The following is a 26,255-nucleotide window of genomic DNA, read 5'->3' as shown; positions in this document are numbered from 1 at the left end:
CTACGACTTTCTGATTGGCCAGGAAAAGTATTTGTTATAGCATACTGTCTCCAGATCGAGATCACTCTCTTCAGCTAACACATTGTCTCCACTTTCACTGCTATTGTCAGTCCCTGAGTCGGCAACAGAAGAAATCCCTTCCAAAAAGTACGCCAGAATTTCCTCTTCCTTTATTCTGCGAGAGAACATCGTGTGAAACCGGAAATGTAACAACCTGTTCAAATGGTTCAAATGGCTCTGAGCACTATGGGACTTAACTGCTGAGGTCATCAGTACCCTAGAACTTAGAACTACTTAAACCTAACTAACCTAAGGACATCACACACATCCATCACCGAGGCAGGATTCGAACCTGCGATCGTAGCGGTTGTGCGATTCCAGACTGTAGTAACAACCTCTCACAGCAAGTCATGTTTCTCTTAGAACCGCAGCGGTTTCAAGAGAAACCACCACAATAATTACGAAAATAAATTCATAAATTATCATCGCAATACGCAGTGTATAACCGCTTTACAGAAACAATTACAGTTACAGTTTGAAAACAAAGATAATCGTTCACCCACACAAAAATGGCTCCTGCGTTTACTCGTCTAACAGCTCAGACTTGAAACATATGATGATTTTAAAGCTGCGGCTGCCAGAGTGAAACGTAAAGTGTGGATGTAGCTGTTGTGCATATGCACGAAATGACAACATCCTAGGTGGCTTCAAACTGAACAACGTGGTCTGAAAAGGATGACTGTTGCAACCTAAATCAATTTAAACATGCTCTTAGCATCGGTATGTTATTCTTGCTCCCCTCACCTCACCGCCGCCCTAAACCCTAACGCCACCCACGCTTCCATACGTTGCCTAACTGACGAGTCCTTGATGCCACTGTATGCATCTTGTCAGTCGAAGCCAGCCTTTTGTCAAGTTGTGCCACAAATATCTTTCTTCCGCAAATCGATTCATCAATTATTCGTTCTATCATGTAAGGTATTATTCTGTGGCACCACATTTCAGGTGCTTTTATTATCTTCTCTACTGAACTATTCATTGTCTAAGTTTCACTTCCGTACGAGGCTACGTTCCAAACAAATACATTCAGAATAGACTTTCCAACAGATTCTGTTTACAAAGACGAGTCCGCACTTAATTTCTCTCTATTGCAAACCACAATCAGTTACTTTGTTGCCGAAATAACAAAACTCATACACTATTTTTACTATCCCATTTCCATATCACATTTCTTCACCATAATGTGATTTAATTTGACCACATTCCGTTACCTTTGTACTGCTTTTGTTGACATGCGTGGTATAACCTCCCTTCAGGATACTATCCAATTCAGTTCAATTGATACCACAACTCCTTAGACGTTTATGATAGAATTACAATGTATTTTGTGAGCAACACAACTTTACAATGACGTACAAGATCTTATTTCGACAAATATTTTTTGTGTGATACAATCCAAAAATTGCCACAACACACAACCCAAAGACACATAATTTACAATAATAATGTGACCCCTTCTTCATTGTTGCAGATCAGCGCCAACCAGTAACAAGCAAAACATCCAAATACAATCTTCACACCGTAGATGCGTTGGTTCATATGATGTAAAGAGCAACTTGAAAACAAAAACATGCGTTAACTACCAGGAGAGGTAAGTCTTACGCAAGTGTTGTTCAACACAACCTCAGTCCGAAGCCCCTCATGATTTCCTTTCAAACATCTTCATTTCCTTCTCAGTTTAGTGTCTTCCAAACCACCTTCTTCCTTCCCCTTCTCCTTAGTAGTTCGACATTCCCCTTAGCGTTTGCTTTTGTCCTTTTTCAATTTTTCTCCTGCCAGAGGAATACACCCTATGCAAAGGACGCGCAGAGCTGCCATACTCCAGTAATGTCACTTCATGTGGATAAAAAATTGTGTTACTACATACAGAGCACATTCTACCTGAGAACACATCGTAATAACAAATCATTATGACTGGCAGTGAATAGAATTCTTTCAGATTATTTAGGAAACTAAGCATTTTGGAAATGCAATAACGTCTTCTGAACATTATTTTTCATGTAAATTCATCTTGTCCTGTAGCAAGATGGCAGCGCGCCACAAAGCCCATAACTGAAATGTGGCTAAATTCCATTCCTTGTGACAAGACTACGTCTCATTTATTTGTATTTATCATGAATATATTTAATTTAATTTCAGTTCACTATCAGTTGCCAATATGTAGGTTTGCCCCCTCCTCCTTCATTAATCGATATTATGGGCAATAGAATCCCCTGCTGTAGGCGATGAAGGCTGATGTCTCCACGGTCCAGGGAACAGAAGATTAGTACGGGGAATTGTTTTCATTTGCTGAAAGGGAAATAGTGACAGGCGATATATGTCATTTTCATAAACCTACTGCCAGCCCCAAACCAAACATCAGAATCTACACAGGTTCCTCTCCTTTCTTCAAAACGCTATTGAATTAATTCGTCTGAGTCGCCAAAAGATTCGATATGTTTGTGAAACTCATTTTTCTTCGTGGGGTAAGGCATTTCCTGCCTCTCGACGCAGTGGAAGGTTTCGGATTGATTCAATAACTATAAGACAGAGATTCCGGAACGAGATTTTTAAGCTACGGCCTTTGACCATACTTTCTTGAATATGAACTCCAGAATAAAATTAAATACATTGCAAAAAGGTACGAAATTACGGTGATGGAACTTGGAGAAATAGAAAGAGCCAGTGATTGTTGAGAGTTTCAGAAGCAATATTAGGCAGCGAATGACGGAAACATGGGAAATGAATGCAGCAGAAGGCGAATGATTGCCTTTGACAAACGAAATGATGAAGTCAGCAGAGGATCAAATAGGTGAAAAGAAAAAGCCTAGTAGAAATCTTTGGACAACATAGGGGATATTTAATTTAATTGAGGAAAGAAGAAAATATAAAAATGCAGCAAATGAAGCAGGCTTAAGGGAATACAAGCATCTAAAAAAATAATATAGGTAATGCAAAATGGGTGACTGGAATTCGAGTGTAGGAAAAGGGAGAGAAGGAAACATAGTAGGTGTATATGGGTTGGGGCTAAGAAATGCAAGAGGAAGCCGCCTGGTAGAATTTTGCACAGAGCATAACTTAATCATAGCTAGCACTTAGTTCAAGAATCATAAAAGAAGGTTGTATACAGGGAAGAATTCTGGAGATACTAAAAGGTATCAGATAGATTATATAATGGTAAGAGATTTAGGAACCAGGTTTTAAATTGTAAGATATTACCAGGGCAGATGTGGACTCTGACCACAATCTATTGGTTATGAACTGCAGATTAAAATTGAAGAAACTGCAAAAAGGTGGGAATTTAAGGAGATGGGACCTGGATAAGCTGACTAAACCAGAGGTTGTACAGAGTTTCAGGGAGAGCATAAGGGAACAATTGACAGCAGTGGGGGAAAGAAGTACAGTAGAAGAAGAATGGGTAGCTCTGAGGGATGAAGTAGTGAAGGCAGCAGAGGATCAAGTAGGTAAAAAGACGAGGGCTAGTAGAAATCCCTGGCTAACAGAAGAAATATTGAATTTAATTGATGAAAGGAGAAAATATAAAAATGAAGTAAATGAAGTAGGCAAAAAAGAATACAAACGTCTCAAAAATGAGATCGACAGGAAGTGCAAAATAGCTAAGCAGAGATGGCTAGAGGACAGGTGTAAGGATGTAGAGGCTTATCTCACTAGGGTTAAGGTAGATACAGCCTACAGGAAAATTAAAGAGACCTTTGGAGAACAGAGAACCACTTGTATGAATATCAAGAGCTCAGATGGAAACCCAGTTCTAACCAAAGAAGGGAAAGCAGGAAGATGGAAGGAGTATATGGAGGGCCTATACAAGGGCGATGTACTTGAGGACAATATTATAGAAATGGAAGAGAATGTAGATGAAGATGAAATGGGAGATGTGATACTGCGTGAAGAGTTTGACAGAGCATTGAAAGACCTGAACCGAAACCAGACCCTGGGAGTAGACAACATTCCATTAGAACTACTGACGGCCTTGGGTGAGCCAGATCTGACAAAACTATAGCATCTGGTGAGGAAGATGTATGAGACAGGCGAAGTACCCTCAGACTTCAAGAAGAATATAATAATTCCAATCCCAAAGAAAGCAGGTGTTGACGGATGTGAAAATTACCGAACTATCAGTTTAATAAGTCACAGCTTCAAAATACTAACGCGAATTCTGTACAGACGAATGGAAAAACTGGTAGAAGCGGACCTCGGGGCAGATCAGTTTGGATTCCGTAGAAATATTGGAACACGTGAAGCAATACTGACCTTACGACTTATCTTAGAAGAAAGATTAAGGAAAGGCAAACCTACGTTTCTAGCATTTGTAGACTTAGAGAAAGCTTTTGACAATGTTGACTGGAATACTCTCTTCCAAATTCTAAAGGTGGCAGGGGTAAAATACAGGGAGCGAAAGGCTATTTACAATTTGTACAGAAACCAGATGGCAGTTATAAGAGCCGAGGGGCATGAAAGGGAAGCAGTGGTTGGGAAGGGAGTGAGACAGGGTTGTAGCCTTTCCCCAATGTTATTCAATCTGTATATTGAGCAAGCAATAAAGGAAACAAAAGAAAAATTCGGAGTAGGTATTAAAATCCATGGAGAAGAAATAAAAACTTTGAGGTTCGTCGATGACATTGTAATTCTGTCAGAGACAGCAAAGGACTTGGAAGAGCAGTTGAGCGGAATGGACATTGTCTTGAAAGGAGGATATAAGATGAACATCAACAAAAGCAAAACGAGGATAATGGAATGTAGTCGAATTAAGTCGGGTGATGCTGAGGGAATTAGATTAGGAAATGAGACACTTAAAGTAGTGAAGGGGTTTTGCTATTTGGGGAACAAAATAACTGATGATGGTCGAAGTAGAGAGGATATAAAATGTAGACTGGCAATGGCAAGGAAAGCGTTTCTGAAGAAGAGAAATTTATTAACATCGAGTATAGATTTAAGTGTCAGGAAGTCGTTTCTGAAAGTATTTGTATGGAGTGTAGCCATGTATGGAAGTGAAACATGGACGATAAATAGTTTGGACACAAAGGGAATAGAAGCTTTCGAAATGTGGTGCTACAGAAGAATGCTGAAGATTAGATGGGTAGATCACGTAACTAATGAGGAGGTATTGAATGGAATTGGGGAGAAGAGGAGTTTGTGGCACAACTTGACGAGAAGGAGGGACCGGTTGGTAGGACATGTTCTGAGGCATCAAGGGATCACAAATTTAGCAATGGATGGCAACGTGGAGGGTAAAAATCATAGAGGGAGACCAACAGATGAATACACTAAGCAGATTCAGAAGGACGTAGGTTGCAGTAGGTACTGGGAGATGAAGAAACTTGCACAGGATAGGGTATCATGGAGATCTGCATGAAACCAGTCTCAGGACTCAAGACCACGACAACAGCAACAATGCAAAATAGCTAAGCAGAAATAGAGGACAAATAGAAAGCTGTAGAATCATACGTAACTAGGAGAAATATAGATGCTAGCTACCGAAAAACATAAAACTACAACAAATGAAGTGGGCTAAATGGAATACACGCGTCTAAAAAAATAAGATAGACAGAAAATGTAAAATACTTACGCATGAGTGGTTAGAAGACAAAGAGAAGACTATAATCGTGTATAATTACGTGAAAGATAGATGCTGCTTAGAGGAAAATTAAAAAGACTTTAGGAGAAAATAGAACTAGCTGTATGAATATGAAGATGACAAGCCAATACTAAGCATTGAAGGGAAAACTGAAATGTGGAAGGAATAGAGAAAGGCTACACAAGGGAAATGAATCTGAAATCAATATTAGTACCCCATTCGGATCTCCCGGACGGGACTGTAAGAGGAGGTGACCACGAAAATAAGAGTGAATAACCAACGAAAGGTTAACATTATACGAGTCGGAACGTGAACTGTCAGAAGTCTGAATATGGTAGGAAAACTAGAAAATCTAAAAATGGAAATGTAAAGTCTCAGTCTATACACAGGGTGTATCAAAAAGAAACAACCGATTAAAAAAAAATAACTATTATGTACTTTGACGTATGTGCGTGAACAACATACTGTTGTAGAAAGCAAACTCTCGAGTTTTACTTGGATCCCGCTAGGTAGCGGCAGGGCGCGCGCACTTCAGTTCTAGTAAAAATGGTGTCGGGACAGCAGAAAGCGTTTTGTGTTCTACGTTTTGCGCAGTGAGGGTCATTAATAACTGTTCAGCGTGACTTTCGTACTAGGTTTGGTGTGGATCCTCCTGTAGCACAGAGCATTAGACGATGTCACGAACAATTCCGAGAAACAGGTTGTTTGAGCGAAAGGCAAATCGGCGGGCCGTCGCCGAGTGTCTCACACAGATGCCTAAAGCATCCGTCATAGTTTCACAAGGAGTCAGCAGAAATGCGTTCGCCGTGCAGCTCGACAGCTCAAGGTGCCCCGATGTCCGTCTGGCATGTGTTGCGTCGACGTTTTCACTCAGCTACTGCAAGGTCCTCGTGAAGGTGACAAACAGCATCCTGTGGAGCTCTTGGCAAGATTGAGAATGACAGTTTCTTCCAAGCTTAATGTTTAGTGACGAGACAAAATTCCACGTAAACGATAAGGTGAACCGTCAGAATGCGACAATATCGGGTACGGAACAGTCACATGAAGTTGTGCAACATGAAAGAGACTCTCCAAAATGGAATGTGTTTTGTGCAGTTCCATGGGAAAAGGTGTATGGTGTATTTTTCTTTGCCGAGAATATTGTTGGAGATGTAATACGATGCGCCAGAGCCATACGCCGAACACCATGCTCCTCCCTGATCCCTCTAATAGTGCCATGTGGCCATCAGGAACCCGGTCCTCTTGCCACCATATGTTCTCGTGACCACCGTTGCCAACAATCATGTACAGTGGCTACATTCCTGCCAAGTCTTCCTGCAGTATCGCAGAAGGAACATGCAGTCTTTCGTAGCCCTGTTACGCGACCTCTTTCAAACTCAGTGAGCTGTTGATAATGGCGTCTTTTTCGCCTTAAAGGCATTCTTCACTGACATCACGCTCACCACGTCCAATCTCAAAGGTAACTAACGACCGTTACAGCTTGTATTTAACGCAAACCCTATTTGCATCCTCACAGAGGCGCTACCACCGCCAGTCTTGTGAGACTGGTGTTTACTAATAACGAAGAGAAGGTTGAAGTTCAAGAGAATCAGTGCCATAAGAACAGGATACTGAACTACTAAGGAATGATGATGCTTGTTTAGAGCTCTTTTCGGCTACGGATACTGCCATAATGAATACAACAGTAGGTACAAGGAAGACAACTGCTAAGAAACCTTGGTTAACAGAATTAATACCTCAGTTGATCGTTGATTGAAAGAAGAATATAATGCTCAGGAAAAGAAAGGAATGCAGCAGTGTGAGTCACTTAGTGTAATGTAAAAATACAAAAACAATGATGTTTAAAAAATATACGGCAGTCAGCCAATGTAATCGTATTCTTAATGACTCAACAGTAGCGGTTGAAAACACCTCTCTGAAAATGACCCACAAGAATGTTCTTAATAGTGCAATATCTTTTAAGTTAGCCCGACACAGATCAGTAATTAATAAACTAGCTCAGTTCTCAGGGTAGTTACGTAATTGTCGATAGTTAATTGTCCTTTCCTTCTTTACCCAACACCACAGATATTATTCAAGGCTCGTGAGAAATCGTGTGCTTATTGCACCAGAGAATATTTCACAAGTCTGTTCGATGTAAACTACTGCAATACGTAACTTAATATGAGTGGTTTCGTCTCGATTCCCCAATACACCGAGCGAGGTGGCGCAGTGGTTAGCACACTGGACTCGCATTCGGAAGGACGACGGTTCAATCCCGGGTCCGGCCATCCTGATTTAGGTTTTCCGTGATTTCCCTAAATCGCTTCAGGCAAATGCTGGGATGGTTCCTTTGAAAGGCACGGCCGAATTCCTTCCCCATCCTTGCCTAATCTGATGAGACCAATGACCTCGCAGTTTGGTCTCTTCCCCCGAAATCAACCCAACCCAATCCAATGCCCAATATAAGATAACGAGAGTAGCATCTACAAATGAAATCCTATAATGGAACTGGAATCCTGTGACCAGGCCTTTTCTGACTGGAATGTTATCTCGTTATATAAAGAAAAGCCGTAAGTAAAAATTGTTAAATTATTATCAGCGGCCGCCGGGCTCGTAGGATCAACGGCAAGTCTCGTAGATGAGCTAAAAGAAAAACGTTAAAGATTTTCTAATATGACGCCTAACAATGAAAATTCTTTGTTAAGAACCATATCTACGAGTACTTAGGAGTCTGTGTCGCCTGGCTACCAAGAGCTGTTGCATAACGATTTGATTCACGGATCCAGTTATATGGCTCCTTCCGTGTGTAATGATTTTACGATAATGACGTGTGGGGCCTGAAGATGGCATCAATGGAATGCCGAAACTGGTTGCACATAAGTTCATGAAATACACTCCTGGAAATGGAAAAAAGAACACATTGACACCGATGTGTCAGACCCACCATACTTGCTCCGGACACTGCGAGAGGGCTGTACAAGCAATGATCACACGCACGGCACAGCGGACACACCAGAAACCGCGGTGTTGGCCGTCGAATGGCGCTAGCTGCGCAGCATTTGTGCACCGCCGCCGTCAGTGTCAGCCAGTTTGCCGTGGCATACGGAGCTCCATCGCAGTCTTTAACACTGGTAGCATGCCGCGACAGCGTGGACGTGAACCGTATGTGCAGTTGACGGACTTTGAGCGAGGGCGTATAGTGGGCATGCGGGAGGCCGGGTGGACGTACCGCCGAATTGCTCAACACGTGGGGCGTGAGGTCTCCACAGTACATCGATGTTGTCGCCAGTGGTCGGCGGAAGGTGCACGTGCCCGTCGACCTGGGACCGGACCGCAGCGACGCACGGATGCACGCCAAGACCGTAGGATCCCACGCATTGCCGTAGGGGACCGCACCGCCACTTCCCAGCAAATTAGGGACACTGTTGCTCCTGGGGTATCGGCGAGGACCATTCGCAACCGTCTCCATGAAGCTGGGCTACGGTCCCGCACACCGTTAGGCCGTCTTCCGCTCACGCCCCAACATCGTGCAGCCCGCCTCCAGTGGTGTCGTGACAGGCGTGAATGGAGGGACGAATGGAGACGTGTCGTCTTCAGCGATGAGAGTCGCTTCTGCCTTGGTGTCAATGATGGTCGTATGCGTGTTTGGCGCCGTGCAGGTGAGCGCCACAATCAGGACTGCATACGACCGAGGCACACAGGGCCAACACCCGGCATCATGGTGTGGGGAGCGATCTCCTACACTGGCCGTACACCACTGGTGATCGTCGAGGGGACACTGAATAGTGCACGGTACATCCAAACCGTCATCGAACCCATCGTTCTACCATTCCTAGACCGGCAAGGGAACTTGCTGTTCCAACAGGACAATGCACGTCCGCATGTATCCCGTGCCACCCAACGTGCTCTAGAAGGTGTAAGTCAACTACCCTGGCCAGCAAGATCTCCGGATCTGTCCCCCATTGAGCATGTTTGGGACTGGATGAAGCGTCGTCTCACGCGGTCTGCACGTCCAGCACGAACGCTGGTCCAACTGAGGCGCCAGGTGGAAATGGCATGGCAAGCCGTTCCACAGGACTACATCCAGCATCTCTACGATCGTCTCCATGGGAGAACAGCAGCCTGCATTGCTGTGAAAGGTGGATATACACTGTACTAGTGCCGACATTGTGCATGCTCTGTTGCCTGTGTCTATGTGCCTGTGGTTCTGTCAGTGTGATCATGTGATGTATCTGACCCCAGGAATGTGTCAATAAAGTTTCCCCTTCCTGGGACAATGAATTCACGGTGTTCTTATTTCAATTTCCAGGAGTGTAAATTTCTACAATACATACGGCTGTTGGTAAATTATTGCATCAAGAAATAGATGCCAGCCGTTGTCCCATGGTCCATAATAGATCAACGAAGAAAGAATCCAGGTATCAGATTACAAATTGATTGACTGAATACACAAATTCTTTTGACAAAATAACCATTACATTTTTCTGGTTTTAAGTACAACTTACATTATTATCTGGTACAGCAAGATGAGCTTTACACAAGAACGTCCCCTTCGGTCCGAATCGAAGCAGATAAGATATACGAATGACAACGGAAAGATAGTTCTTGCATAGTAGCGCAAAAGTCCATGGAATTACATGTCGATTGTAGTTCTATCTCTTCTTCTTTGGCATAACTTGTCGGTTCTTTACAAAATTAATCGTAATATTTAGTTTACATTTTTTTAAACCCAAGACCACCCAGTAGACACAGTAAATTAGGTTGACGTAAACAGGAAGCTAGGAGGAAATGGCTGCAGGAAATGTGAAGAATTGTTTTTAATAAAAAAAAAAAAGTGGTCGTTGGAAAAACTGATTCAGCATGTAGAAAAATTAAAACAATTTTCTGTGAAACTGAAGGTGAGGGGGTTAACATGAAGACCTCGAGAAGAATTCCCATGTTAAACGCAGACGAAAGAGCGGATAGCTGGAAAGAGGTCTGCACGAGGAAGAGTAGCTATCTGATCACCCGATAGAAGGAGAAATGGGAGTTGATATCGAAGGTAAAGTGGGTTCAGTATTAGAGTCAGCGTTTCCAGAGCTTCGGCAAATTTGTATCCCAATGAGGTGGAAGGCATAATAGCATAGCTATGAAATTTCTGAAGTCTTTTACGTAAATGCCAACCAAACGACTATCCAATTTGGTTTGTAGACCCTATGCGATTGGAGACATATCCTCCGACTTTCGGAAAAATATCATCCTCACTATGCTGAAGATAGCAAGAACAGATAAGTGCGATAATTATCCCACAATCAGCTTAACATCACATGCTTGTAAGATGTGACGAGAATAATATACAGATGAATGAAAAGAGAAGTAAGGGTCTGTTAGATGATGATAAATTTGACTTTAGGAAAGGTAAATTCATGAGAGAAGCAGTTTGCGTTTAATAACGGATGCAAAACTTCAGTTAAATCAACACACATTCATAATATTTACCACAACGTAAAATGGCACAAAGTATTCGAAATTCTCAAAAGATGTAAGCTTTATGGAAAGTCGGGTGATATACTCGTACAAACAGCACAAAAATGAATAGGAAACGTTAAGAATGGAAGACCATGAACGAAGTGCTCGAATTAAAAAGGGCAAGACAGGGATGATGTCTTTCACCACTACTTTTCGATCTATACAGCAAAAACGCAATGACGGACGTAAAAGAAATATTCAGGAGTGGGATAAAATTCGAGGTGAAAATATATCAATGATAAGATTTGCTGGTTACATTGCAATCCTCATTGAAAGTAAAGAAAAACTAGTGAACTTGTTGAATGGAATGAACAGTCTAAAGCGTTTCTAATTTTTATTTTTCCACTTATTTAACTAATTTTAAATGATACATTACTGTAAAAACAAGAAAGTACTCCTTAATACATCTGAAAAATATGTTTGTCAATAAACCAACGAACAGTTTTGTAAACCCAATGAATATTACGATTAGAGAAACCTCAAGCTCTGAGGAGAATGGTAACGTAATGTCGCCAGGGAAAAAATGATAGGGACTTCTTCACTTGTCTTATTACTGCCATTTTGGATTCCTGTAATGTGAACTTCTGCTGCCTTAATAATTATCTTTTTCACTGTAAATAGTTGAGTTCAGTTATTTAATAAGAACCCCCGTCCTGTCTCCTTACGATATATCTGATTTGTATTGTGTTTTGAATGTGTTACAGTAGCAAAATAGGAGAGGTTGGAGGCAAATTATTCGGGGGTGGTCGACCGAACATCATTTGTGTTCTTTCGTTAACTGCTCTTCAATTGAAAGCTAGAAGGTCCCAGTGATATTTTATTTGATAATTTTCCTTGTTGTAAGTAACATTTTATCGTGAGAGCTCTGTGGGTTTGATAGATTACCTCTGTCGAAAAATGACGCCTACCAGCCTATTCACAGGCTTGATACAGCCCCGATTATAAGAAAATGGATGAGATGATGGACCACAAAAGGTAAAGTTTCAGTTATAACTACGGAAGTTCCTGTGAGAAAAGAAATTTTGTCCATCAACAAAGTGGCTTGCCTCCTTGTCACGATAGTTAATTTATGTGACTTCATTCATATTGTGAACTGATATTTAATATCATTCTTTTGAGAAACTTTCAGTTGAATACCTCACTGCCAGACTGAAGGAAACGCCACAGTCCTACAAGATTTATCTGGTATGCCATATCCAGTTGAACCACTGATGATTAAACCTCGTACAGCTAAAAAATGTGGGATACGTTGCATGCTACGATTCACGCGCTGCTCCAAAAGGTCACAGACATTTTCTGTGGAATTAAAATCTGGAGATTCAGCGGGTCGGTCAATTAGCAATAGGGGCCGGAGTGTACGTCAAATCAGAGACGTAAACTTGCAGCCCTGTGAACAGCGTCGTCGTCTTCTTGAACAAAAGCCTCCAGTGAATACTCAGCGTGAAACTATAGAAAAAGGGTAACACATGGACCGAGAATGTCGAGGTAAGCATCGTCGTTCATGTTCACCAGAAGCATCAGGGACTACCTCCGGCCTGATCTACACCCACCACACACGCATTGCGGGTTAAACGTCTAATAGTACCCTCTTGACGCCTTGAACGATTTGAAACTGAGGTGCCACAATACTACAATCAGCTGCTGTCCAGTTCCTGTGAAGATAGGCCCGCTGGAGGACTTAAGATCAAATAAGGCAGAACGGACAGATAACACTCCATCAGAATTTCTGAAACCGCTGACAAGTGCGACACTTATCGCTCAGTTTAACAGCTCACGCATGAATAATACACAGAAGAATGGAAAAGAAAATTGAGGATGTGCTAGATGACAATCAGTTTGGCTTTAGAAAAGGTAAAGGCACGAGAGTGGCAACTCTGACGTTGCGGTTTATAATGGAAGCAATACTAAAGAAAAATCAAGACATGTTCATAGGATTTGGCGATCTGGAAAAAGCGATCGACAATGTGAAATGGTGCAAGATGTTGGAAATTCCGAGAAAAATAGTGGTAAGCTCTATATATACAATATATACAAGAGCCAAGAGAGAATAATAAGAGTGGGCGGTCAAGAACGAAGTGCTCGGATTAAAAAGGGTGTAAGACAGGTATGTAGTCTTTCACCGCTACTGTTCAAACTGTACATCGAAGAAGCAATGATGGAAATAAAAGAAAGGTTTCGAAATGGAATTAAAATTCAAGGTGAAAGGATATCAATGATATGATTCACTGATGACATTGCTACACTGAGCGAAAGTGAAAAAGAATTACATGATCTGGTGAATGGAATGAACAATCTAATGAGTACAGAATATGGATAGAGTCTAAATCGAAGAAAGACGAAAGTAATGAGAAGTAGCAGAAATGAGAACAGAGAGTAACTTAATATCAGGACTGTTGGTCACGAAGTACGTGAAGTTGAGGAATTCTGCTACCTAGGCAGTAAAATAACCAATGACGGACGTAGTAAAGAGGATATCAAAAGCATACTAGCAATGGGAAAAGGGCATCCCTGATTAAAAGAAGTCTACTAGTATCAAACATAGGCCTTAATTTGAGGAAGAAACTTCTTAGAAAATTCGTCCGTAGTACAGAATTGTATGGTAGTGAAACATGGACTTTGGGAAAACGGGAACAGAAGAGAATCGAAGCATTTGAGATGTGGTGCTACAGACGAATGTTGAAAATTAGGTGGACTGATAAGGTAAGGAATGAGGAGGTTCTACGCAGAATCGGAGAGGAAAGGAATATGTGGAAGACACTGATAAGGAGAAGGGACAGGATGATAGGACATCTGCTAAGACATGAGGGAATGACTTCCATGGTACTAGAGGGAGCTGTAGAGGGTAAAAATTGTAGAGGAAGATAGGGATTGGAATATATCCAGCAAATAAATGAGGACGTAATTTGCGAGTGCTGCTCTTAGATGAAGAGTTTAGCACAGGAGAGAAATTCGTGGTTGGCCGCATCAAACCAGTCAAAAAACTGATGAAGAAACAAAAACAAAAAACAAACAAAAATACGCCCGTTGAAGTCAGGCAGGTTTACGTTCCACTGTGGGCAATGGCCTTTTGTTAGCTACTCGACCTTAAACGTCCACCCTTCGCAGTGTTCGCTAGGAAACTGATCAAGATGGATCTAGATTCTCTGACAGCAGCAACTGCTGTTAGATTTGAAGGCAGCTGTCTTTGACAAAGTGTGACAATCGCCTCCATGCCCTGCCTGTCCGGATCTTTCTACGTCCTCGGTTTTTGTGTCGGCTTAGTTTTCCGCGAGCGGTACCCTATTCGTCGTTGACAAGGTGGACAATGTTTGCTGATATTCCAACAAATCATGAAACTTCATTCTTGGAGTGGTCGAGGCATGTCCAAACATGGTAGCTCCTTCCTGCCATTCTGTTATGTCTTCACGTCAACCCACACAACCAACTGATTATGTACAACAAAGTGGCACGTACACTCCATTTCATTGATATGACGCACATCTTTGGTAGAGGGCCACATGACCCTCTGGAACCAGTCCTAAGCAATGATGCGCTCCAAAGCGACCGGTGTCTTCGTTTAAGGGGCAGATTACCATTGTTTTTCTGATAGTCCAAGTTGCTACTCCAGGCAGGTGTAAAAATGAATGTGCGCAACGGAAAATACTGAATGCGAAACTGAACATTTGACTCTGTCTGACTACCCCCTGAAGCAGATCTTAGGATCTCTTAATGGTGATATGATTTCCTCCTTGTTCCTCTTTCACATATAAATCACATAAATGAATGACTAAGGGAACAAGTAACTACAAAAAGATGAATGTTGATTCTGCTTACACATATATTGTACATTAAAACCCCTTTTATGTATAACAAATATTTATATATCAATGTCCAATGGACATAAAGAGACACAAATGAATTTCCTAACTAATATTACTGATCAATTGCTCAAATCTGCCCCTTTTTATTGCTATGCGATCTATTATAAATAACGCGAGATGACTGACAACATCTACATAACAAAGACTAGAAGACAATACTTTTAATGATGATCTACAGTGGTGTGCAACCTCAGAGGAAATAAAACTTACGTGGTCACAGCTGTTAAGCTTTATAGCCCTAATAAGCACAAGAAATTAGTAATATCACCATATGAACTGCGTCCGATGCGTCGGAGTGATGCTTCTCGTACACGTCTGCGACGATCGAAATACTCTAGCCACAAAATAAAAAAGTCGTTCAAACACTAGGACGGCAGAAGGCGGTCCTCTGACTATTATGATCTAATGCTGTCTTCTCCTCTCTGTGTTCTACAGACAAGAAAGGCGAGCTCCCAGCCACAAGGACGGAATTCAGATAACGTCTCTACATGAATATAGACAGAGGAAGTGCTCTCAGTCACTGAACGCTGCGTACTCAACGGCGACTCCCTGCCCGGAGCCCGCATCTCGTGGTCGTGCGGTAGCGTTCTCGCTTCCCACGCCCGGGTTCCCGGGTTCGATTTCCGGCGGGGTCAGGGATTTTCTCTGCCTCGTGATGGCTGGGTGTTGTGTGATGTCCTTAGGTTACTTAGGTTTAAGTAGTTCTAAGTTCTAGGGGACAGATGACCACAGATGTTAAATCCCATACTGCTCAGAGCCATTTGAACCTTTTTTTAACCCTGCCCGGAGGTGAAGTCCAGAATCGTATAGTTCGCAACATTACAGTGCCTAACCGATCTAACTATAAAATCTCCTGAGAGCAAAGACAGCAAGTCCGTCTGTACCAACAAAAGTTGATACTAAGCCACTGTCAAACGCGGGCACTCAAAACAGAAGACCTCATTCTCTCCACTGCTGGCTTCCCAGCAAATCTCGACTCCCCTCCCTCGTAACTGCAGAAGGCGAATCATATTCTCGTAAGCACGGAACATTCTCCCTCTCTACAGATTCTTCCGAACGCCAATCAACCATATTTTAGTCTTTTGTCGTCCAGCACGGAAAGTTTGCGAGGAAATACCTATCCCGTTATTTAGGAGTTCATACAATGGTACACTTCTCAGAGTAAAAATCCTCGGAAATAATCAAGACTACGTGATTTCCGAAGTAACGCTCCCTTGTTCCTCCCTGTGGCGTCGAATATTTTCAGAGTTTCCAAAATATTATCCAGTTATCCTTCCAGCACCACTACAGACCCGGCCGGTCGCCGCTGTATTGTGCTTCAGCGCTCAGGTGCCCCGACCGTCCGTCTTGGGCTACTTCCTGTCTAAAGCAGACCAACACAACTGTGCAGGATTTTCCACCCAGGGCTTGAGTTAGGCCTGCTGTTTCATTTCCACTGGCATTCCAACCTCTGCTAGTACAGGCAATCATTCATTACACCGTTTTGATAATAAAGACAATCCACCAGCTTTCATGCAGTAAGCGTTAACTACTATCTACAAGTTGTACGTGACTATGTCCGTCTTCTTTAAATATTTATATATACTATGTACAACCTATCAAATGATACCTAATTATGGTTGTACATCTCAGCAAAGTGTGTAGATGAGTGTTTGTAAGGTGCGAAATTATAGCCATCTTACAATAGTTTTATGTACTTTTGTACGCTTCTCTGCGAAATTCCCACCTCTTTAATAGCGCCTGCCATATTGTATTAACGGACGTATTATATTGAGAGAAAAGTTGCACAGTCAAACCGAATGGAAAAATGTCGAGGAGAGGACTGGAGTGCGACAAGGACACTGCCTCCCTCCCCCCCCCCCCCCCCCTCACCTCCCAGACGCCATCTGTTTGCTTGTTTCTGAAAAGAGCACTGAGCAAAGTACGAAGCCTGCAGTCAGGAATTCAGCTGAGTAGAAGGATAAAATCCCTGGCATATGCGGGTGATGTAGTTTTCTGTTTCATAGTGTTATTGGAAGAGGCTGTGGGAGCAGACCGAATATCTCTTAGTGAGCAGAGAGAACGATGACAGTCTTTTAGATGTGGATAGTAGAAATCTTTAAAATGCTTAAATAATTCAGATTTCTTGGGGTAGTAATCAATGAGAGGAATGAGATGGATCGGGAAATAATAGCAAGAATACAAGCAGAAAACAGGCTGCAATATAAGCTGCTGAGGTCCTTGTTTTTGTCGAGATTCACGAAGATTAGGACCTACGGGGCAGTAATACAATCTGTCTTCCCATATGGAGCAGAAACCTATACCCTAAAACAGAACATAGAAAGAAAATATCACATATTTGAGAATGCTGTCTTGAGAGATTCTTGGACCAGCGAAAACCTCGAATTGCAGGAGTTGTACGAATCGTTAGACATTGTGGTTGTGATTAAAAAGGGGAGCCTGAAGTGGTACAGGTACATCGAGAAGGCCTGATCACCATGCAGGTGGCCGAAGAAGGCATTAGAGGCAACAGACAAGGGAAGCCACGGCTGATGTGAATTGATGATCAGAAGGGATATGAGTACCACAGGACTATAGTCCGATGGACTATCGAGGGAGGCTCGCGCAGACCGAGAAACGGATGGAGACCACGTTCTTGCTGATGCCAAGCGACAGTTGCGGTACGCGCACGCACCTTGATGTAAGCGTATCTCCTGCAAATTATGTGCCTCACTTGCTCTTGTGGAATTTGTTGCTTCCCAAGAACATCAGTCATGATAACTCGGAACAAATGGAAAAAGATTTTTACTAAATAACTCGCTGCGATCACGTTTAATGCTCGCTTTGAGTACGACATTCACAGCAGAGTATTACTGAACGCTCATTGGCTGTCGGAGAATGCATGATGTAGGTTCGCAGAACGAACCCAAACTCGACCGCCAGCGTTTTTGGCTACAAATATAGCTGGAAAATACACTACTGGCCATTAAAATTGCTACACCACGAAGTGACGTGCTACAGACGCGAAATTTAACCGACAGGAAGAAGATGCTGTGATATGCAAATGATTAGCTTTTCAGAGCATTCACACAAGGTTGGCGCCGGTGGCGACACCTACAACGTACAGACATGAGGAAAGTTTCCAACCAATTTCTCATACACAAACAGCAGTTGACCGGCGTTACCTGGTGAAACGTTGTTTTGATGCCTCGTGTAAGGAGGAGAAATGCGTACCATCACGTTTCTGACTTTGATAAAGGTCGGATTGTAGCCTATCGCGATTGCGGTTTATCGTATCGCGACATTGCTGCTCGCGTTGGTCGAGATCCAATGACTGCTGGCAGAATATGGAATCGGTGGGTTGAGGAGGGTAATACGGAACGCCGTGCTGGATCCCAACGGCCTCGTATCACTAGCAGTCGAGATGACAGGCATCTTATCCGAATGGCTGTAACGGATCGTGCAGCCACGTCTCGATCCCTGAGTCAATAGATGGGGACGATTGCAAGACAACAACCATCTGCACGAACAGTTCGACGACGTTTGCAGTAGCATGTACTCTCAGCTCGGAGACCATGGCTGCGGTTACCCTTGACGCTGCAACACAGACAGGAGCGCCTGCGATGGTGTACTCAACGACGAACCTAGGTGTACGAATGGCAAAACGTCATTTTTTCGGATGGATCCAGGTTCTGTTTACAGCATCATGATGGTCGGATCCGTGTTTGGCGACATCACGGTGAACGCACATTGGAGGCGTGTATTCGTCATCGCCATACTGGCGTATCACGCAGCGTGATGGTATGGGGTGACATTGGTTACACGTCTCGGTCACCTCTTGTTCGCATTGACGGCACTTTGAACAGTGGACGTTACATTTCAGATGTGATACGACCCGTGGATCTACCCTTGATTCGATCCCTGCGAAACCCTACATTTCAGCAGGATAATGCACGACCGCATGTTGCAGGTCCTGGACGGGCCTTTCTGGATACAGAAAATGTTCTACTGCTGCCCTGGCCAGCACATTCTCCAGATCTCTCACCAAATGAAACGTCTGGTCAATGGTGGCCGAACAACTGGCTCGGCACAATACGCCAATCACTACTCCTGTTTAACTGTGGTATCGTGTTGAAGCTGCTTGGGCAGCTGTACCTGTACACGCCATCCAAGCTCTGTTTGACTCAATGCCCAGGCGTATCAAGGCCGTTATTACGGCAAGAGGTGGTTGTTCTGGGTACTGATTTCCCATGATCTATGCACCCAAATTACGTGATTATGTAATCACATGTCAGTTCTAGTATAATATATTTGTCCAATGAATACCCGTTTATCGTCTGCATTTCTTCTTGGTGTAGCAATTTTAATGGCCAGTAGTGTGCATTGACGGAAGAGGAGGGAGGCTGATTAGTGAGGTCAAAGACCAACTGCAGTTTGTGTTGCCAGCCAAGTAAATAAGGGTTTACGTGCTGTTATTTACCTACTATTTATGTTGAGGAACAGTGGCGTCAGTCCGCGAGGAACGAGTTACTTAACTCGGCGGCAAGTTCACACACCTCACGATCAACGTGGAGAGAGTGTGCAGTAATCGCGGAAGAGAGCAGTTCCGCTCAGAGGTAGCGGTGGAGCCTACCACCCCCCGCCGCCGTCTAGAGGAGCGGTGCGAGTTTCGGGGACAAAGAGGGGCGGCACAAAGCCGGCAAATCGATGTCGCCGGGGGCGGCTGCGGGGGTGGCGCGGGGGCGGCCTCTGGCGGCGGCGGTGCCGCACACGCCCTTTGTGCCGCGGGCAGGTGCCTGGAGCCTGGAGCCTGGAACCTGGAACCCGGAGCCCTGCTGGCAATTGCGCACGCCTCCTACACGCTCGCACACCGGCAGCTGCAATATAACCCCCTCCGGAATTTTAATATCTCACATTGCATGCAGGGAATCCCTGTAAGTCCCTTCTTCTTATGTTCTTATAACCCGTCTTTCCAGTTTTCACTGAAGGCTGGATACTCGTCCTTTGCATCGCGACGCAACTTTCGACACATTTCCAATAAACGAGTTGGCGCAGCTGTATCCCGCACACTAAGCAAGATGCCGCAAGACTAGAGATTATCGATGTTTAACTTAGCTATTAAAATATTAGGCCAGTACTTAAGTTTTTACAGTGCTTAATTGGTTTGGCACCATTACATTGTAAAGCCTTCGTTTTCTTCGTTGTCGAATTGTTTTCTTCAGTCTGGAATTTGATTGCTGCGAAAAGGAGCATATGTGCTGTCAACAGTCTGTTGTGGCCAATTTCAAGCCTGCTCAGTATGGAGTGCCAATTAAAGAAAAGTGAACACTTCCGACACATTCTCCGCTGCGAGTTTAATCGAGGATCCAGTGCTGCAGAAACCACGAGAAAAATTTTTACGGGAGGCGAAGCTTTCGCTGAGAGGACGGCCCAGAAATGGGTTCTGTGGTTTCCGACGAGGAAAATGCGACTAGTTTAGTGAGCCACTCCTTGGAAGACTACACTTTTTTGTGAAAACCGCTAAATCTGTTGGTTCACAATAATCCTCGACAAACAAAGCGGGAATTGGCACCAATTACGGAATGCGGTTACGCAAACATCGTACACCATTTGCATTCACTGGGTAAGAAGCAAAAATTTAGTACAAGCGGAATTCATGTGTCAAGCGACACCAACAAAACCTCAGCGACATCTTTGCTGACCCATTACTTTGGAACATTGCTACAGGTGACGAAAAAGGGTGCCTATGTGTGAGAGAAGAGAAAAGAATGTCTCAGCTAACCGGAAATGGCAAACCCGTTAAGAACGAGGTCGCAAACCCCCAAAAAATCATCTTGCGCGTTTGGTGAAACTGACATTTTTCATCATGTAGTGCTTGGAGACGTCTGTTGTTGTGGTAAAAGCGACCTCTCCACTCTCTCAAGGAAACTCAGAGTGCCCGCTACGTGGCTGCCCGCAATTTTCGACACTCGTTTTTCGCCCCTGGCTTAGAGGATGGGTCAGCTCTGTATGTGTCTTGAATAGTAAATTCAGAGCGTCAGACATATTGTAACTAAAATAATTTGTCCGTCCTTTTTCACGACTGTCATAGTTAGCGTTATATTGGACCACCATTTGCTATAATCTTTCGAGTGAAGTCAGTGATTAGAACTTAGGTAAATTTAATTAAGTGGCGCCTTCAGCACATTTAAAGCACAACGACTTCATATCACAGTGAGCTTTCGTTTATTCACATTCATTAAGTTTCTGAGCATTCCTTGACGTTTTTTCTTTTGATATGGGGTCTTGCCCAGTGTCTATCAGGCAGTCGTTTAGTCGCAACCGCTTTAACAAAGGGTAGGCAGTCTCATGTGTTTCTTTCAGATTAGGCTTATACTCATGTGAACAGTGTGCAACATTTAAGCATTCATGCGAGTGGAACTACAAACATCTGTATCTACATCAAGGGTTGGACCTTTTGGTTCGTTCCGTGCCCTTAAAACTTGGTCAAGCAATCTCTTCATTGGTCTTCCTAAAGATATTTTGCTTCTTGTTTATATTTTTTATGGTTTTAGTGATTCTTGCATCTGACATACAGTCTATATGTTCTTACCATCCCAACTGATATCGTTTTTTTTGTGTTAATTATGTTTCGCAAATTCAGTTCATCTCGGATGTTCTCTTTTTATTTATCGAAGTACATCCAGCTACGTGTCTAAGGTAATTCATTTCACATGCTTCTATTCTCCGTTCATCTCATTTCGCATCTATAGAGCAGAGCAGGTACAGCCACAACTTTGTAGAACTTTAGTAGAGTGTGTCCGTGGACTTTCTTCCCAATGTTCTGCATAATGTTGCAGAGAAATAGTGAAATAGCTCTAACATTTTGTATTTCATTGTTTACTGCACCCTAAATACTTAAATGTATTAACTTTCTCTATCATGTGCTTGTCAATTCCGATCTTAACTCGGATAGGCTGGTGTCTTAAAGATACGATCGACGTTGTTTTTGTGATGGAGACATTCAGATTTATTTTCCGGCTATTTTATTTAAATTAAAGACGGCTTCTTGTTAACCATTTTCATTCTAATAATTACTTGGTCGTCAGCAAAAAGTAGTGTCCTGACATCCACATTGTTAATTTTAAAATGCTTTCTTGTATGTAGCCAAGTTCTGGTTACATCGTTGATATACTTTTTACCGGGCAAACTCGATTTTAGCATGAACTAGTTTCGCCTAGGTCAATCTCGTTTATGCTCTTACCGATAGGATAAAAAATTTTAGCCTAGGTTTAATCAGTTTATCCTAAGAATTTCCATGCTTCAGGATGAGCTGGTACGTCCTAGTCTGAACTAATTTCACCTAGTTTGTATCTTCTACAAGTTTTTCAAAGTAGACTAAATAAAGGAATAGAAACAAAATAGTCAATATGATTCATTAAAGGAATTTGTTAACTAACCAGTAATTTCACATCTATCACTAGATCAACTTACATGTATCCATCCATGGAAATCACCTTATTTGCTATTTGCTTATTTACTTATTTTTGCAAGGTTTACTTTTGTGGCACTTATAATTTCAGAGTACTTTGATTTTCTTCCAATTGCATTTGTTTGTTTTTGGGCTTGTTTTGTGACTGCAGTCCTTAAAGATATTTCAATATCCTGGTTAATATCTCCGACATCTAAAAAATTCTGAATGCAGACATGGAAATTAGTTGAAAAAAACAAAAAAGAAGTTAAAACAAATATTTTTAATATTTTATTACAAAAAATTGTGATGCACTTGTAGTTCGTACGTAGAACGGCAGATGGCCATTGATACCAGTATTCGGTTTCGTAATTATGACAAATAAGTTTCATTTCCTAAATTTGTGTGGATGGAATCATTTTTTTAGCGAGTTTATCTCTTCTTACAATTTTGACGTTCGTAGTTTTAACGTGTATATTTACTTTGTTATTATCATCTGACAAATAAAGGTCAGATATTTTCACTTGTTGTAATTATTTAAATTGGTATTATCAATTACCGTCACTGTATAATTTCTTTGTAATGTGATGTATTCCTTATTGCTTGTATTTTACATTACTTTTGTATTTTACATAGAGGGTGCTTACTGCAGCGTGGCGCCACCTCATGTTGTCTTGTTGTAGTGTTGACCTGTGATGTGTCACTTCATGACAGAAATCTGCCAAGGACAGTACTTCTACTTATGGCATGTATCGTTTAGAAAAATGGTATGCTATGACTTGAATTTTAATTTCAGACATCTGTATACGTTGTAATTGATGTAACTATGGTATGTTTTATTGTCAATTTTTTCATTTGTTATAGCAGTTGTTATTTAAGCCCTGTCTCTTTTATTTGTTTTAGCACCGATGATGACCGATATCAGTCGAAATCTATTTGCAACTAGATAAATAAATTATGTTTCCGCTACTAGTTGCTACATTCTTTATAATTTCACTTGAAAATGTTCGCAGATGGCGACGAAACGTTGGGTTTAGTGTGAAATCCGTCCGACCGCGGCGTAACAGCCCAAAATATTTTTTAATTGTGACGTTTCCGGCCTCGAAAGTTTGCATTTTATACGAAAGATTCTATTTATAGGTGACAAGCATTTGTTGAAGTACGCGATTATGCGATTTATGAAAGTCGTTCGCGCCACAGCAACCACGTTTCAGCAGGATCCAGAAACCAATTAATTATTTATTAGGTCCATATACGCCAAGTAGTACACGGAAACCAGAGAAATACAGGGGATGGACAAAAATATGGAAGCACTGAAGACACAACGCATTACTATGTGTAACATGGTGTAGAAATGCAACTGGCCTTGAAAACAGCTTCCAGTGGCCTATAAATGGATAAATACCGCTACTGTATGGTTTTCAAAGGAGTTTTATGCAATTTTTCCTGCAAAACATTGGCAAGTTCAAGTCGCGATGGTGGAGGTGAACACTGAGCACGCACCTTTCTCTCCAAAGTAGTCCACAAAGGCTAAATAACATCCAGAACTGGTGAATGTAGGGGCCAGGGGAGATGCGACAATTCATCGTCGTAGTCATAAAACCAGTCCTGGACGGTACGAGCTGTGTGAACACGTGACCTGTCGTCTTGCCACACAGCTTCCCAATTGGGGAACAGACACTGTACCGTGGGATAGGCCTGATCAAGCAAACTGGTCACATTACCCTTGGCAGTAATGCTACCTTGCAGAGTAACCATAGGACCCATGCAATACCACGACATGACTGCCCAAATCTTCACCGAACCCCTGCCATGTTTCACTCTTGGGACAAAAATTCAGCAGAGGTTAGAAATAGTCTGAAACAAGTCTCAATGGACCGATTGACTTTCTTCCATTGCTCCATAGTCTAGGGTTTATGATTTCGGCGTCACGTTTTCCTGTTACGGGCGTTTGCGTCAGCGAGCGGTGGTTTTGGAATTGAAGCTCGCCCTACAATTCTTTGCATATGGAACTCGATCCGTGTTGTTTCGGTGCAGCCAGGGATCGCGACTGCGACATTCAGTTTTACAGTGACTTTTGCAAGTGTAGTCCTCTTATTTTTCGCCACAATGCTCCACACTGACCGTTTGTCACGAACACTCAACAAACACATACACTTTGCTGATGGATGCATCAACCATACCAGCAGCAACTATTTGTCTACGTTCGAATTCATTTATCTCCGACAAAATGCACTCATAACCACACAGAACGTTATTCTGACTACGACTGGCACTTGTAACATACAGAGGACACTGCACAGGAGCCATTCGTGGTCAAATTCAACAACGCATCCTGCAGGTTTGACTGGCATCTGCACTTATGTTCAAGCATGGATTTCTCGCGGCGTTTCCGCATTTTTGTTCAAATGGTTCAAATGGCACTAAGCGTAATGGCACTTAACATCTGAGGTCAGCAGTCCCCTAGAGTTAGAACTACTTAAACCTAATTAACCTAAGGACATCACACACATCCATGCCTGAGGCAGGATTCGAACCTGCGACCGTAGCGGTCGCGTGGTTCCAGACTGTAGCGCCTAGAACCACCTGGCCACTCCGGCCGGCGTGCATTTTAAGCACATCGAGAAATGAATGAGGAAAAGTGTAAGCTAAAGTGGATGAGTAGGAAAACTAAACGTCCAATGAAAACTTTGCAGCGGAGTGTGCGCTGATATGAAACTTCCTGGCAGATTAAAACTGCGTGCTGGCCCGAGACTCGAAATCAGGACCTTTGCCTTTCGCGGGCAAGTGTTCTACCAACTGAGCTATTCAAGCACGACTCACGAACGCTCCTCACAGCTTTACTTCCACCAGTATCTCGTCTCCTACCTTCCAGAGCATTTCCCCACAAAGGTAAAGGTTCCGAGTTCGACTCTTGGCCCTGCACACAGTTTTAACCTGCTGGGAAGTTTCATATCAGTGCTCACTCCGCTACAGACTGGAAATTTCATTCTAGAAACATCGTCCGGGCTGTGGCTAGGCCATACATCCGCACTCTCCTTTCTTTCCAGAGTTCTACTCCTGCAAATTTCGCAGGAGAGCTTCTGTGAAGTTCAAAAGGTAGCAGACGATGCACTAGTGGAAACAAAGCTGTGGGGAGGAATCGTGAGTCGTGCTTGGGTAGCTCAGTCCGCCCATATGGTACAGCACTTACCTGCGAAATGCAAAGGTCTCGAGTTCGAGTTTCGGTCCGGTATACAGGAAGTTTTATATCACCGCACAGTCCTCTGCAAGGTAATATTTCATTCTAGAAACAACCGATCTGTTCCCGCCTCCACCAAATTCACCTCCCTGACGCCTCCTTTTGCGCCACGTGCGACGTCCCGAAGACGGACGAACATCGCTTCGTTTGTGGTCCAGCAGTAGAAGTCTGGCACTTGATCCAGCGAATTCTGGGATTCCTCACATTCGCTGCTCCTGATCGAAAAACAACGCAAACGATGTTGTTTCCAGATGACGTGTAGCAACGGCAGACGAAGACTCACACTGTGAATCGGTTCTGTGCCATTGCAGTTCGATATTCTTTTGTTACTGGTGAGAAAAGTATTATCGTTGCGTCACTGTCCGTAATCCGATGGTCAGGCAGTACTTTTCCAAATTCCTTTGGTATAATATCTGCGACCGGCAATGAGTAGTTGATATGATGCACTATTTCTGATTTTTTGATACTAAGATCCCCAAAACGTGCATTATTTCTCCAGGGCTACTTGCGCTTTCATGGACTTCACTGCACAAGTCGGAGGAAAAAAGAACTTTTTTTCTCTTCATTCTGTTTTCCCTTTCCCTTCTTTCCTTTTCTGCTTTC

General features: G+C 42.8%; 1 protein-coding gene across 1 annotated transcript in view; it reads right to left on the bottom strand.

Annotated features, from left to right (window-relative positions):
- The window catches only part of LOC126417050 (atherin-like), a 171,772-nt gene extending 148,693 nt beyond the window's left edge, over positions 1 to 23,079 (bottom strand). The window contains exons 1-2 of the mRNA XM_050084942.1: positions 23,059 to 23,079; positions 19,709 to 19,838 (exon numbers count right to left, since the gene is read on the bottom strand). Coding sequence (XP_049940899.1) covers positions 19,709 to 19,838; positions 23,059 to 23,079 — 151 coding nt within the window. The remainder of the gene's footprint in view (positions 1 to 19,708; positions 19,839 to 23,058) is intronic.
- Positions 23,080 to 26,255: the final 3,176 nt, after the last annotated feature.

The sequence above is a fragment of the Schistocerca serialis genome, chromosome 8 (assembly GCF_023864345.2).
Source record: "Schistocerca serialis cubense isolate TAMUIC-IGC-003099 chromosome 8, iqSchSeri2.2, whole genome shotgun sequence".
In the NCBI taxonomy this organism is placed as follows: Eukaryota; Metazoa; Arthropoda; class Insecta; order Orthoptera; family Acrididae; genus Schistocerca; species Schistocerca serialis.
This window is presented reverse-complemented; position numbering and strand designations above follow the sequence as displayed.